Here is a 15,817-nt window from a genome sequence, read left to right as displayed (position 1 = left end):
TGAGTGAGTTCTTGTTATTTTCATTACAGTTTACCATTAAACACTAATCTGTCCTTATTATTTATTAATACACTGTTGGTGAAAAATCGTGTCAACAGTTACCAAACAATATCCTAAAGAATTTATTTTAAAAAAGTTACTCGAAATATTTTTAAATAACTTTAAACTTATTTAGAATACCATATGCCATCTTTTAAATGTAAAATAATAATACAAATTTTAGTGTATTCAATTTTGTTAAGTTTAAAATTTAGTTACTTTTTAGTTAACATGATATAAAAAAGAAACTAAAATATTGCTTTTTATTCTAGTCATCTTCTCTGGCGATGACGAAAAAATATATGCTTCTCACATATCAAAACGATCATCTTGAAGAGTCGGTCGCGATGATATCACTCTTGAGCCCAGCTAACTAGCGGTATGATCGGAAAAGATTTTTGAAATTAAGGGGAAGAGAGAGAATCTAAGAAACTTAAAAAAAAAAAAAAAAAGAGGGAAACAAGGCGGAGAGAAAAGAGAGAGAGAAACGGTACCATGAAAAAAAAAAACTAACAATGATACTATATTAATAATATTTATGTAAATTAAATTGTGTACGATATTTTTGTAATTAAATTGTAAAAAATGATGTGAAGTGTAAATTTCTCAAAAATAAATTATTTAAATACATATATGTAATTAAAATAGGTATTGTTCAAGTTTTCTCATAATTTAATGCAAAATTTAGAAAAATATCACATTCTAATACAATCTTTATAAAAATACTATTTTGTGTCATTGATTCATCTTTGAGCCGCTCGCTCATAAGTGCCCTGCGGACGCAAGTCCTCCAGTGTATCACCGGCAGTTCCTGGAGAGTGCGAAAATAGCCTAATATTAATATAGAGGTGTTAGTCAGTTGAGAGCAAAAGAAAAGAAAGAATGGGTCACAACAAGCCAAGGCGATTCAATAGCCAAAATTCTCATCGTGGGGAAGGCAGCCGGAACCGTAATCAGCTTCCACTGTAAGTGAAAATTTCATTGTTCCAGACCCACTTTCTTATCTCTTTGGTTCGTCAATCATTGTCAATGTCGTGTCACTTGTTTCTCTTACTGTTTCCAGTGACGATGAGTTCCCACAGTCCGATCAAGGTGAACATATTTTAACCTTGCGCCTTTTTGTTTTTGGGTTGTTGTTGTTGTGTTGGTTTGTCAATTGCCTATAACATATTCGACATATTGCCGCTGAGGTATGAGATTTTTAATTTTGGTGCCTGCTAAATATATTGTAGCTGCAGCAACTGAAGAAGAGCCAGCCGGTCCCAAAATCAAACTTGCGATGTGGGTATGCGTTCTTCTGTATATACTTGCATGTTGGCGTTGTGAGCAATCTTCTATTTGTTGTTAAGGTGTTATGAAAAAACAAAAAATGTTTGGTCAGCTATCATACTGTTGAATTGTTATACAGGGCTATAATGATTAATGTAATTGAAACATTTGGAAATTTATGTTTTGCAATGTTGTTGCTTGTAATTATAAATTAATATCTTTCTGCTTCTCTATTGAATTTTAATTGGTAGGTAAGCATGATTAGTTAGTTGTTGAGTGAAGTAGGATTTTAGAACATTATACTCAACTTAAACTCTACGGTGTTGATACAGGATTTTGGGCAGTGTGATTCAAAAAAATGTACAGGACGTAAGCTTTCAAGATTTGGCTTAATCAAAGTAAGTTTCTGGTTAACTATGGGCAGATATTGTTTCTCTAAAACATTAAGTCCAAATTTAGGCAAGAATTATCTTCTTTTTTTTTGTTTTTTTTGGAAACTCTAACATGAACTCGTGTTGTTTTATGAGCCGATGTGTGTTTTTTAATCAAGCAGGCCTCACTAAAAAAATATATCCGATTTAAGTTGTTGGATCACATTCTCTATTTGTTTTCCATCATTTTCTTGTGTTCTCTCAGTAATTTTCTTTCTCAAACACTTAATGGATCAATTTTCTTCTTGATCTTACAATAGAGAAGTTGCTTGATCCATTATTATTGTGGAGCAGTAAAGTTGAAAAATCCAGGAACTTCCTCCTAAAGCACTCACTCTGGATAACCGAACCCATTCCACTCAACAAAATGCTTGAGTTTCAGGGAGAAAATGATAGAGCTAAATACCCTTGTTGTTTTGGTTTAGCCACATACCAAAAAAAAAAAAGTTTGTATTGCCAAAATCAAAATTTGAAACTACAGAGCTCTGCAGATAAGTAAAAGAAAAACTCTAGCAAGTGTAAAAAGTCCCAACCATTGGAGAGATGAGAAATGAATATTGGGGACGGGAATGGCCAGGTGGGGGTATTGTTGTTTTAAGTGGGTTTTTGAGAGTTGATAACGAAGAGATAATATGAAGGTTTGAGGGAAGAAAAACACTGAGAGTGAATTGAGAAAATTAAAGTGTGGTTTCAATTTTTCGTGCCTGAACAAATGTAACTGCTGATGGAACAACCATGGAACCTGGAAGCCATTGATGTGGGGAGAAAAACGAGTTGTTCTAACATTAATGGATGACAAAATCCTTTTTTAATTATATTTTTTTGGAAATAACATTTAGAGTTATGTGGCAGCACCATGTGGACGAGCTACATGAGTTGAAGTGACTTAGGTAGAAGATATCTAATGGGTTGTATAGAGCTCTAAAGTCATAGTATTCTGCTAAAAAAATATTGATCTGGAGTATAATTATGTAAGCATCATTCATCTGAATGAGTGCATTCTGTTATAACTAAGTTTATACATCATAAATGACTTCGTTATTTAAAAATTGAGAGACAACTGTGTTTTTGAGTTCTAATTTTTGGAGGACCGAGTTGATTTTTATTTTACCAATTTTGGTCTCTGTTAAATTAGATTTGATCACCTACCTGTTGCTTTGTTGGGATTTATCAAAATGTTTCATTAGTGTGGATATGCGTCTTGTTAAGCATTTTATCAGACATTTGAACTATTTTGTGCAGGAGTTACGTGTTAACAGTGGATTTGGAGGCATTGTTTTAAGGTATATGAAGCTAATTGTCCTGTTTCTCCATATTAACTGACATGCTTTTTTTTCTTGATTATTGCCTCATATTTTTTTTCTTTTAACTGAACATTATACTCTTTAATTATGTGATTTTCTTTGCATATTAGATTAAAAAACATGGATAAATTCCTTTCATTAGTTGATGCCTTATAATAAAATCATTAATATCATGTTGCAACACCTCTTATTACTCATTTAGCTGTTTGCAGTTATATGAAATTACACATGCTAGTATTTTTATTACTATGTCTTCAATAATTTTGGTTTTTCCTTTGGCAGTCCAGTTGGAACGCAGTGTGTCTCAAGAGAAGATTATAGTTTAATCAATAGAAAAGGACTAGCTGTTGTGGATTGCTCATGGGCACGCTTGGGTGAAGTACCGTTTGTGAAGCTGCGTTGTAGTGCACCTCGCCTATGTAGGAGCTTTGATTTTCTTAGTAGTTGCGGATTGTTGTATGCAACTTTAACTTGAAATAATTTTTCTTTATTGAAAAGATTAACAAAGGAATAGGAATAAAATTTAATAGAGTAAAACAAAATTAATTAAAAAATTAATAATTTTTTTTATTTGTGTATTGAAATGGCCTTTCCTTTCACTTTTGAATGAAATAACCACTTCAAAGTGGTGAAGCCATTCCATTGGAATGACAATCCAATGCATTATAAAGTAACCAAACAAAGGAATGGAATGGTTCCATTCCATTACTCTCAACCAAACATTTATAAAAAATGATGTGTGTGTATATATATATAACAAGAAAAAGCCTTTGGTGTTAGAGACTCTAATAGAACTTCCTTCATTCATTATGGTCTAAAGTTGTAGAATTCTCGACTAACATGTCACATTTACTTCATACATGATATATTTCATAAATTTCCATTATGTTCACTTGTCCATTTCATCTAGTTATCAGCATTTACACATTGTCTAACTTTGATACTCAACTCCTTAACTTGCTTCTGTTCTGTACTGTTGTTTAAAGTTGTAAAATGGCAAAAACTGTTTTGCTATACATACTATTGTAAACTATATTGTTCGTGCTAATTATGTAGGCAGTTAATATTTTTTATCTAAAAAATTAGTGATAATATTGACTACTAATGCTAGTGGTCGTCTTATTTGAAACATCCAAGTACACATCTTCTAGCCTTGAAAATTGTCCTTATTCACTGTTGCATCTATATCATGGTCTTATTTTTCACCAGTTGTAGATGATGGGCATAAGGGCATTGAGCATTGTAATGTTATATTTAATTATTTTCTCTTAGCGAGTTCTTTGAATGCAAGATTTCAATCTATTGCAGTGCCATGGCTAGTAGCAGCAAATCCTATAAATTATGGTCGACCATGTCAACTGTCTTGTGTGGAGGCATTATCAGCAGCTTTAGTCATATGGTATCAATATATATATATATATAATTTTTTTTTGTCTTGCTTACTGATAAGTATATCTTTGGTTGCTACATGTGAAATTTAGACTCACTATATTTTACATGGTGCAGATGCATGCTTTAGTAATAGTTGCTAACTAATTTAGTCATTGAATATAGGACCTAAAGCATTGCATTCAGCTCTCATTTGGTCCATCTTTCATAATATATATGGAAGCTGTTACAAACCACTTTCGGGTTTGGACAAGCTTTGTATGGTAGGATGTAGTTATTGGGCTTTAACTGTTTACCAAACCAATTGCTCAAGCAATCATTAGATTTCCTTTCAACTTGCTTAATGACATTAGGCTTAGTTTGCTTGGTGATTGGAATAAGACTCTGGATGGCTGCTCTTCTAATGCTTTTTTAATGTATTTTTCTGCTTGGTCTAAGGGTTTAATAGGTTCAATTTTAGAGACCAATATGGGAATCATTGTTCGTAGTTTCAATTATTTGGTTTTGCAGTGGGGAAGAGGAAACTGCAAATTCGCTTCTTGGAAAATTTAAATGGGGTCATGCTTTCCTGTCCCTCAACCGGTATGTTTTGGTTCATTTATTTTTACCATTTCATTTTCTGTTAAATGCCAATGATATTTTATTGAAACCTAGGTACTTGTTCAAAATGCAAAAGATTTGTTGAAAAATGGAGGATATAATATGCAAACCACAAGTGCAAAGTACAAGACTAGTAAATTATGAACTCTCAGAATTGTGTGTTCATATGCTTTTGATTGTTCAGCTTATGATTCATTACTACTTCCAATGTAACTAACTGTAAATGACACTTGCTTTCTTATATTTCCATGACTCGATATGCAGGGAACTTCTAAAGGCATATTCTGAATGTGAAAACAGTGCTTCAATTATTTCAGTTCAGAATGCTTGGCTTTCACAACAAAGAGAGGTCCCAAAAGCTCCTGTAGAAGTAGAAGGTATTGGTTGTCAAGACTCTAAGTACTTGGCTTAGGAAATTGATGGTTATTTGTACTATTTTATGTATTGAAAGGATTATGTTTCTTAGGACCTTTATAATTGTCTTTTGTTGCTACTGTTTTCCTCCGCCATATGCGAGGCTCCCTAATAAATTTGAGAGGAGGTCAGTCAAAGACATTTGACATCAGTCTCTTTTTTAAAAAAAAAAAAAAGAATAAATAAACAAAAGAAACTCTCCTTTTATACTAGTGGCAGCATTCTATGTCTCATGATGAACTAATCTACAAGTTTGAGTAGTGACATTTTAATATTTAATTTTCAGTCATTTTCAGGCGGTATGACCATTCAATGGATCTCGTGTCTCATGTGGGAAACCTATGAGCACACACACACAGCTTTTTGCTTGGTCGTCTACTGGATTATGCCCCTTGGAAAACTCTGTTCTATTTTTTTTTAAAAAAAAAAAAAAATTTTGGTGCCTCCACATTCTTATCAGTTATCTGAACCTCAGTTCTAATTGAACACATTGGAAACATGATGCTTACCTCTTCTAATTTTTTTTAACAGATTGTTTACTTTTTCCTTGAGCAATTATAATTACTGAACAATTTGGTCTACGTACAGGAGAAAAGGAGTCATCGCGAACTGAAGTCGAGGGCTCTTCTGATTCTGATGATGGTCTTCCCCCACTCGAAAGGAATATGAATCATTTGAACTTTGAGGATGCTGACGAAGAAAGTGAGTGATTAATGAGGATTATGTTAGGCTTTTTAGCCACAAGAAGTGAAAGTTAGTACTATGGGGTTGTTTGGTATGCAGGAATCTGGACACGGGAATGAGAATTTGAATACTTTTTCATGTTTGGTATTGGGTTTGAGTTTTTCTAACCTGAGAATCTGTACTCAAGGGGTTATAATTTTTCCTGATTCTAGGTTCAAGTGAAACCCATCTGACAAGTGGTTTTCAGATACCTAGGAATGTGAAACACTTCAAAATTATTATTATTATTTTTAAAAAAAAATCTTAAACCATTAATTTTTTAGTTAATAACTTATTTTATTTTTGAAACTTATAATATAAAAACAAATATACATATATCAAACTATAAAATGATAAATAATATTTGTTTATTTAAAGAAATTGATTTGTAAAGTCTTTATATTATTACTTTAGTTTAAAATAACAAATAAAATATTATTAAAAATAAAATAAGGGTATTTTTGTAATTTTAAAAATTATACTTGATTATAGTATTTAATAAATGTATTTTTTTAATTTTGTTAAAAAATATTTCATGAGTAAAATTGTTTATAAATTATTTTGATGAAATATATTATTATATTAATTTTATGAAAATATGAAAACTTAATAGATTCTTATGCACAACCAAACACAGAAAGTGATATTCTCAAGAATCATAAATAAGATTACAGTGCATAACCAAACACAATGATGTAAGTTTTCAGACTATCAGATTATCCTCTTCAACTTTTCCAGTAATATGAAAACTGTGAACTCCTCATACCAAACGACCACTATATATACTAGGCTTCGACTTTTACTTTTTATCTAAATGTGCAAGACAAGTAGAAGTAGAAGTTTTGGATTTTCTTTTCTTTTTTCTGTTTAGATAACTACAAAAAAAAAAAAAAATTTCTAATGAAAGGTTGTTTTTAAAGTATTTAGATAATCAACATAAAAAGATATTTTAGGAGTAAATTAGGAATTATAAAAATAATTTTAATTTAAAAAAAATAGAATTTCAAAGGTTTTTTAAGTGAAGTTAGGGTCCCTAGCTTTTACGAAAGATCTTTTTAATTAATTTTTTTTGGGGTTTATACTATTTTGATTCTTGTATTTTGTACGAAAATTTGTTTAGACCTTTTGTTTTAATTTTTTTTTTATATCTCGTATTTTGCTAAACTATTTTGGTAAAATATTTTTAAATATAAATAAAATACCTTTAATTTTTTTTGTTTTTTGAGCAAAATTTAATTAATTAATTGAAGTAAAAAAATCATAATCGAAGTCAAAATAAAAAAATTATAATTATTACAAATATAGTTTAATTAATAAAAAACCTTTTTTAAAAAAGGAAGAAAAACCAAATTTGGTTAAACCTTAAATAAAAACAATTTTTTTTCAAACCCAGATTTTAAACCTAAAAACTCAAAATTCCATATTCAAATCCCTATTCCAAAATCTAATCTAAAAATTCAAACATAGAGCTAAAATCTAAAGTTTCAAATTGAAAAAAATATTAATTAATCAATAACCCAGATTCACAATTAATCTATTCTAAAATTAAATTGATGTTCAATAATTTGAGGTTAAGACCCAACAATCTATTCCCAAACAAAAATGGACAAATTTATCCAACTTATTATGCCCAAAACTCACAAAAACGTAGTTTTTTTTTTAATTCAAACTCCACACCCAACCAACCTTAGATATGTCCACAAAAATCCAAACTTTGATGAGGTAGAGTAAGCTCTACAACTTGATGCACGATTTCTACTCCCTTTTCGGCGCACCAGACTCTGGTGAGGAAGAAGCCTCAGATCTGTCCTAAAGACCCTCTTAGGGCCTTCATATTGCCTCATAGCCAACTGTCGTTGCGTCCAATCTCTTACCTTGATGCACCAAAATTCAGTAAGGAAGAAGAAACTCTACAAGACACACAACTTCTACTACCCATTCAACGCATGAGACTCTGGCGAGGAAGAAAGCTTGAAGAAGAAGAAGAAGTGAAAGAGAGAGAAAGAATGAGATAGTTTAGGTTAACACTTGGTTTTTCGCTAACTATATTGTGTGTAAGGATTATTACAAAAAAATGGTAGATAAGGTAAAATATATTGAAAACTATGCGAGAGTTTTTAATTAAGTGAAAGGAGGAAATGAAAAGATTATTCTCTCCCTTTTTTCCCTCTCATTTTTTCGACCCTTTTTCCCTCTCGTCTAATCTTAAATTTATAAGAGGAGAAGGGTAAAATTACAATCAAGGTCCTTACCCTACTAATAGGACAAAAGAAGTACATTTGGTCAATTTCTTTTTAAGGTTTCATAAAGGATTTTGGGCAGTGTGTCGCATTAGAAGTGTACTTTTGGGGAAGACATGTGTCAATAGTGTTCTCTCGAGGACGGGGAGTGTCAACCGAGATCTTACAGAATGTTCGTGGGACCTCTGCGATTTCACCTCTTAATCCTTCCGCTAGGGCATCTTCCTCTTCTCAAGGCTTTTCTTCTTGTAGGCTCTCGATAAGGAGGAAAGTCCAAAATCAACCAGACTTCCTTCTAAGAGTTCTTTTGGCAGGTCCTCGTCTTTTGACAACCCCTTGCTCTAAGTTTTTCAGGACAGTGCTCATTTGGGTAGGGCGAGGACTTACGTGACTACTTCACGATTCAAGTAGTACTTCGCAAGATAGAAGTGAGAGTGAGTTTGTTATTTTGGGTATAGAAATTGCCCATGAAATTCTCGCTAGGTGCCTAATCATGGTCAAGTACTTCGGACTACGACAATGAATCCTCTATCTTTCATGTAAGGTACTTTCGATGACTTTTTTTTTTGGGATTTTTTAGAGGTTCACCTCTTGGGTTCTCAAGGGGGGGGGGGGGGGGGGGGGGGGGGAGGAGCTTGAAGGACCCCTTTTTGAATGTTAGCCATAGCAGTATGAGAATCCTAGATGTTGGTGTAAGGTGCTCGAGGAGCTCATTTTCAGGGGTTTGTGTTTGTCCTTGTTGTTTGTCGAGTTCATGTCAGGTAACTGCTCCTTGTTAAACATATATGAGAAGGCCCAAAGGCGTCTCTTATAGGTTGATAGCATGTTCATATGTCATCTTTTTAGTGACATGTAAACAGGGCCCATAGGCGCCTGTTATAAGTCGGCCAAACGTTTATGTTCTGCTATTTGGGATCCCATTATAAGATGCCCCCTAAGGCTTTGTGCATGATTGTTTTTGTGAGCAGATGTTTTGACATGCTATTTTAGGTCATCAAAAGCCTTCCTTATTCTAGTAGAGTTTTTTGTTTTTATATTTTATGGTAGTCTTCTTCTAACACGAGAGATTGAGATTGCTTTTAAGATACCTTGTTGATCTCCTTTTTAGGGTGTACTTTGGTTCGATCTTCTCGGTGGGTGCATTTGTCCCTTGCGTGGTGATTCTGCTTTCTACCTTATGAAGACCCAAAGTTTACGCTCTCAAGGTAGGAAGGCGACTGGTCCCTAATGTTAGGATTAATGCCCTAAAATCATGTAAATATATTTTATTGGTTTTAAATAAAAGTACAATTTTATTTTATTTGAATATTATAATTATTGTTTGAATTAATTATATAATAATATCAAGAATATTCCCTATTTATTCATGAGAATATGATCTTGTATTAGTACAAGAGAATTAAGATCATATATAATGAATAAAATAGTCAATAACATATTAAAATATATAATCTTTATTGAATAGTTACTAGTACGGTTTGCTAAGTATAGGAGATGTGAGTAATCTAGATTCGGATTACTGACGTGGATATACATCTTAGTAAATGTGTTGTAAATAATAGAGATTATATATGACATGACCGATGAGAATTAATTATCCTTATAAACTTGTTGTTTGACATAAAGATTTAGTTCTTATCATAATAGATGATTATTTGTAGATCAGTCTAAATCTTGAGTATTCATGAACTCATGTTTGTGTTTATTGGATCTTTTAATTCACTCGTTAATGACCCTTAGAATAATGAGGCTAATGACTTTTGTTTTGGAGATTCCATATCATGGATGGATAGGAACATGAATTACAATATTGGAATCCATGTTTTCCTAACGAATCGAATATTGGTTTCCTTAAGGGTTAATTCTAGAACTGAATAGTTATTGAGCTCAAATCTATAATTAGATTATAAATTAATTATTCGCTAGTGAATTAATGGTACTTAGGATCAAGAGGTAATTAGAAGAGTAAAACGGTAATTTTGACCATCTCTAATTAACGAACCAATAATGGAGGACAAAACTACATATATTGATTATATCAATGGACTACAAGAGAAAACTCTGTAAATATAATTCTATAAATACTTAGAGTGCAATTCCATACTTATAGTGGAGTAATCATGGAATTAATAAATAAAATTATTACATTAAAGAGTTTGATTAATAATTTGGTTTATTGAAGCTTCATATTATTGGTCCATGGTCCCGAGATCACTTCTGTCCTACACTGTCAATGGTAAGGATGTCAAAATAAAGATTTGTAGAGAGAATGACTAAATTGCAAAAGAATTAATTTTTCAGGGCAATGAAATAATTATGTGATAATTATGGGTAATTGATTAATTGTGAATTAATTAATTATTTAACTATATAGTTTTTATTTTGAAAAACTATAGGTTAAAATTCTTATTAATTTTGTTTGGATTAATATAAAGAGAGAGAATTATAAATATCTTATTTAGAATATGATAATTATTTGTTTAATTTAAAATTGATATTTTAAGATAAAATTAATTTTGAATTAACTGATATTTATGTTGGGATAAATATATTGTCTTAAAAGTTGATTAAACAAACAAATGAGAAAATTAGGGAAACCCTAATAGGGTTGGGCGACACACACACTGTAAAACACAGTGTGTGGCACCTAACTCAGAGATTTTTATTCCTGGGATTTGAATTTTGAATTTCAAATAAATTTGTTAAATCAATTTTTAAAATATGATTTAAATAAATAATTAAATATAAATATCAGAACAGTTTTAATTTGAATTTTATTTTTATAAAATAAAGATGATTTAATTAGATTAAATATTTTTATATAAGCCTGATAGTATGTGACTTTCAGAAGAAGCTTTCATTATTTTTAAATGAGATTAAAAATATACTCTCTCTCTCTCTAAAAAAGCGATAGTTTTCTCTAAACCTGAAAATTATTCTAAACCTCTCTAGATCTCATGTGTTGAGTACATCTAGAGAGTCACATAAATCAACCTTTTGAATCCTACGTGTCCACACACGTCCTTGTGTGTTTGAGGATTGGTCTGGAAGATCAAGGTGTGAGCTTTAAGATTACTGGATAGGAAGATCGTTGATTTTATACAAAAAGATTCAAGGACACTTGATAGGATACAAGAGGTAATCACTGATCTGTTTTGTATGCGATTTAATGTTTATATATGTATATGATCCTGGCTAGTATTAATATTTGTTAATATGGGCCCACACATATTCTGCTGCGCACCTTTGATTTGATCATTTAATACCAACATCTAACTGGTTATGAGGGCTAGTCATATATCCTCCAAGTCCATAGTTTGGCACATGCACTTGTCTTGTTTAAACTTGACCTGGATCTCAGTGACTTCTTTAGGGGAATCGATGCTCTTCACTTTTCACTGGCGTATACCCAATCAACATCCTTTTTCTTTTGTATTTTTTTTTGTACAACAACTGACCCAAAGTGTAGCGCACCAATTTTTTTTTATTAATTGTTTTATTTTGTTTATTTTAAATGTTAAGTGAATAATTGTTTGATTTATTTATTAATTTTGGTGCTTGAGTGCAAGTGTGTTTGATTGTGTGTGTGTAAGTGCATGGTAAGTAAAAGAACATGCATAGTTGTGTGTGTGCAAGTGCATGTCAAGTTATGGTAAGCATCTATGTGGATGGCCTTACACCTAGACAAGATTAAGGGAATGTGGGTGTTCCCTAGTTATAGAAATCCAATCATAAGTAAGAAGGTTCTAGAGAGATAGTGTTCACATTGAAGAAAAGGGAAACAAGAGAAAGAGAGAGAGGGAGTGTAGGCGTGTGGGGAATGGAAGAGAAAAGGTTAGTTTCCTTATTTAGCTTGTTGACATATTTTCTTTTGATTTTATTTTAATTCAAAGATAAAGAAAATAATCAGAAATTATTTGGGAAAGTTCCCTTTTCCCACATAGACTTAGGGTTCGACCATTAGGCCCTTCAATAGAAAAAAGAGAGAGATTCAGAGCTCTTAGAGTGGCTTTCGAATACCTAGAGAGAAAGAGAGCTCGTGAGGAAGAGCAGAAAAAGAAGAGAAAGGAAGAGAAAGAGAGAAAGATTTGAAACCTAAGAGGAGCAAAGGTGATGTATCTTGTGTTTTTGAATTCTCTAGCCTATTCGTCTCTTCTTCAGTCTAAGATTTAGTTTTTGGGTTTTGATTGAACCTAGGTTCTTGAGGTATCAAAAGCTTAACCTATAGTTAGTGTGGTTTAACACTATCAAGGAGGTAACATAAATTCTACCTATTTATCTCTTTTCTTTGATTTTATGATTTTGTGATTGGAGGTTTCATGGAAACACATGTTTGTTTGTAGCAGTTATTTTGTATAATGGATATGTGTTGTTTTGATACTCTTGTTTTTGGTAATTGAATCCATGGTTTTTTTTTTTGTTTTGAAAAAGAAGATGAGAATTCGATGAATACATGTTTTGGTACCATTGGATATTGGTGGTTATAAGAAGCATGAAATAGTTTTGTGTTAATCCATTTATTGTTCTTATGCCATGATATCATCTATGATTTGGTGATTTGTAATGGCAAGCATGTTGAGGTTCAAACTTAGAATCATGCTAGGTTTGAATTTTGAAATTTTTTAAAAATTGATAAGTGTTGCTATGCTAGGGATTTCGACCAAGAGAGAAAGAAATGTGTTTCAATGGTTGTTTTATTTTTATTATTTCTCTTTTGATGTGTTGGATATAAGACATGATAAAGTTTGAGAATTATTTTATTAATACGATATATGTATAATTTGGCCAAGGGGAGATTAAAAAGGGTTTTAGTTTTTGTTTTCTTTCATTATTTTTATCTTGAATTATTGAGTAAGAAAGATGTTAAGTTTGTGGTATATTTTGTTATTTCACTATATATGTTTCGGCCATGAGTATATATATTTTAGTTTGAGGTTGTTTTTACTATGGTGATAAGTCTTGCATGTTTAATATATGAAATTGAGGTGTTCAAAGTATATGAAGCATGTTAGACCTATTATGTGTTGTTGGAAAATTAATAAGTGATGTTTGATATTTTGTATGATTTTATGTGCTTGCTGAATTTTATTGTTAGCATGTAATTAGCAAGCATGAATAAAAATATGAGTGAGTTTCATGCCATAATATTCACAAGAGATGCTAAGGAAGAAAATAATTAATTTTGTATGTTTTATTTTCTCATTTCTTTAAGAAAAATCTATGATTTTATGTGAATTGGTATGCTTAAAAGATAAAAAAAAAAAAAAAAACAAATGAGTTACATGCTGATTTTTGTTATGAGAATAACAAGCTTATGAATGTAATAATAATTTTGTGCCATGAATATAGTATATGAATGAGCAATAAATTTTGTAAAAATTATTATGAATATCATGATTTTATGTGATTGGTGTTCTAGAAAGAGAATTAAAAATAATTCACAGTTTATTTTTTAATATAGAAAAGTGTAGTTTCTTATTTTATGGTTGAAATTGGAAGCATGATTAAAAGTTGAATAATTATTTTTAAATATGGCTTCAAAAATTAATTATTGGTTATTAAGTAGGTTTATGCCTATTGTTAAATTAGGCCATGGTTAGTTTGTGAGTTTGAATGAGATTTTGGAATTAAGTCTTAATGCATGTGTTTTGGAATGATTTTAAGATGACGAATGGTAGAAAACATGCTAGGAAATTAATGAGTAATAAATATAAAGTTTAAAAATGTTTGTTGAATTTTGTAAAATTGTCAAGAATTAAAGTGAATGATAATTTCAAATTTGACATAGATTTCAAGAATGTTCCCATGTATGTATGTTACATGCAAATGCATTGTTACACATAATTATATGTTATTTGAGTAAGTCTAATGTCCTCGTGTGAAGACCTTCAAGATTGTTATGTGAAATGACATTATTTTCCATAACTTTTATGTGAGAAATGCAAGCATGATTTTTGTGAACGAATCATGATAGAGATTAGAAAAGTGGTGCAACATGTTTAAGATGGGTGCCACGTGTGCATGACCCATGAACACGTGGGATATGTTTGACGCGTTCATGTATGTTTTACATGATATTAAGATAATTGTTTGATTGTTATTCTAGGCTCATCTTGAAGTTGTCCTACTCTTATTATTGCTTGGACTTGAGGTAAGGAAGTTAGCTAGATTTCTATGAGTATTGTTTTGAATGTTTGAAGGTAAAACGAGTACCTTATGTGGTAAGCTATTATGCGTATTATGTTGATCTGTTGTATGATTGCATCAAAGGGAAACAACGTTGTTAAAGTTATGTACACAACAAACCATAGAAAATAACATTGTTAGCATTATGTACGTGACACACATAGAAACAACGTTGTTAGCGTTATGTACGCGACACAACACAAGAGTTACTAAGGTATGGCATAACTCACAGGGCGGACACACCATAGGCCCCAAGTGGGCATAAGAGGATCAGTTCCTAGGGTTGTGTTTCTTGGTTTCCTCTCATAGTAGTTTACTTTATTTGTTTGTGTTTATTTCAGATAAAGTATATGTATAGAAATGGAATGACTGTGTGTTATTGTTTCATTTAAAGATAAGATGATAATTATAGAATTGTTGTAATTCCTGTTGTTTATATTTGTTTGTACTTCCTTATTGTGCTTTTAGCTCACCCCTTACTTTCCCCCTTTTAGGTAGGCGTTAGGTTCTATTTGACACACATGGTGAGCTGGGAGTTTCCATAGTCATGAGTATGTATGCCGCGGAGAGCCTGTGGACGGGGACGATCCAAAAATGTCATAGCATAATAATTGGCCTAGTTGTTTTTATTTTTAATTCAATGGGATTGAATTTATTTTCTACAAACTGCATAGAGATACTTTGCTTGGTTTTAAAACAATTGGGCCCATATTACATTATTTTAATAAGGTCCCTACGAACTTTTGGACTATTATTGGCATTTTCCTAAATAAGCATAAAAAATGAAATTTTTGCAAAGTTAGGCAAGATATGGCATTGTACACCAACTTCTTCGAGAACATGTTAAGTCTAGAAGAGCTTGCTCGGTCAGGGAGATGACGTATTCTCCCCTGGCTCATATATGGCTCTTCTGGTGTGTCATTCTCCCATTCTTTAAGATAGTGTATCTTATTGAAGGTGGGTCTTTTACTTTGTCTTCAGGTTGTGGTGGAGTCTCCACCTTGCTACTGTTAGGATTAATGCCCTAACAGCATGTAAAGACATTTTATTTATTTAAATAAAAGTACAATTTTATTAAATTTGAATGTTATAATTAATTATATAATAACATCAAGAAAATTCCTTATTCATTAATGAGAATATGATATTGTATAAGAATGAGAGAATTAAAATCATATATAATAAATAAAATAGTCAGTAACATATTAAAGTAATGAATATT

General features: G+C 31.4%; 1 protein-coding gene across 6 annotated transcripts; it reads left to right on the top strand.

Moving 5' to 3' along the window:
• The first annotated feature begins 775 nt into the window (after positions 1-775).
• LOC133800747 (uncharacterized) lies at positions 776-6,445 on the top strand. Of its 6 annotated transcripts, none has more exons than XM_062238800.1 (10): positions 776-1,004; positions 1,103-1,131; positions 1,272-1,324; positions 1,641-1,706; positions 2,982-3,022; positions 3,326-3,462; positions 4,352-4,442; positions 4,943-5,014; positions 5,297-5,409; positions 5,733-6,008. In XM_062238800.1, exons 1-10 carry the CDS (start codon positions 922-924, stop codon positions 5,789-5,791), a joined length of 744 nt encoding a protein of 247 aa, XP_062094784.1. In that variant the 5' UTR covers positions 776-921; the 3' UTR covers positions 5,792-6,008. The 6 variants fall into 6 exon arrangements, with proteins under 6 accessions (XP_062094784.1, XP_062094779.1, XP_062094798.1 ...); XM_062238795.1 differs by lacking the exon at positions 5,733-6,008 and adding an exon at positions 6,035-6,445 and having other exon boundaries at positions 777-1,004; positions 1,278-1,324; XM_062238783.1 differs by lacking the exon at positions 5,733-6,008 and adding an exon at positions 6,035-6,445 and having other exon boundaries at positions 778-1,004.
• Positions 6,446-15,817: the final 9,372 nt, after the last annotated feature.

The sequence above is a fragment of the Humulus lupulus genome, chromosome 1 (assembly GCF_963169125.1).
Source record: "Humulus lupulus chromosome 1, drHumLupu1.1, whole genome shotgun sequence".
Classification (NCBI taxonomy): Eukaryota; Viridiplantae; Streptophyta; class Magnoliopsida; order Rosales; family Cannabaceae; genus Humulus; species Humulus lupulus.
The sequence above is the reverse complement of the archived record's forward strand: the minus strand, read 5'-3'. Positions and strand labels throughout refer to the sequence as shown.

What these genes read in the sequence shown, in the direction of transcription:
- LOC133800747 (XM_062238783.1), top strand. Translation starts at nt 922, where the DNA reads ATGGGTCACAACAAGCCAAGGCGATTCAATAGCCAAAATTCTCATCGT. An exon ending in GTTCCCACAGTCCGATCAAG is followed by an intron (nt 1,132 to 1,271) that starts GTGAACATATTT and finishes AATATATTGTAG; the next exon opens with CTGCAGCAACTGAAGAAGAG. An exon ending in AAATCAAACTTGCGATGTGG is followed by an intron (nt 1,325 to 1,640) that starts GTATGCGTTCTT and finishes GTGTTGATACAG; the next exon opens with GATTTTGGGCAGTGTGATTC.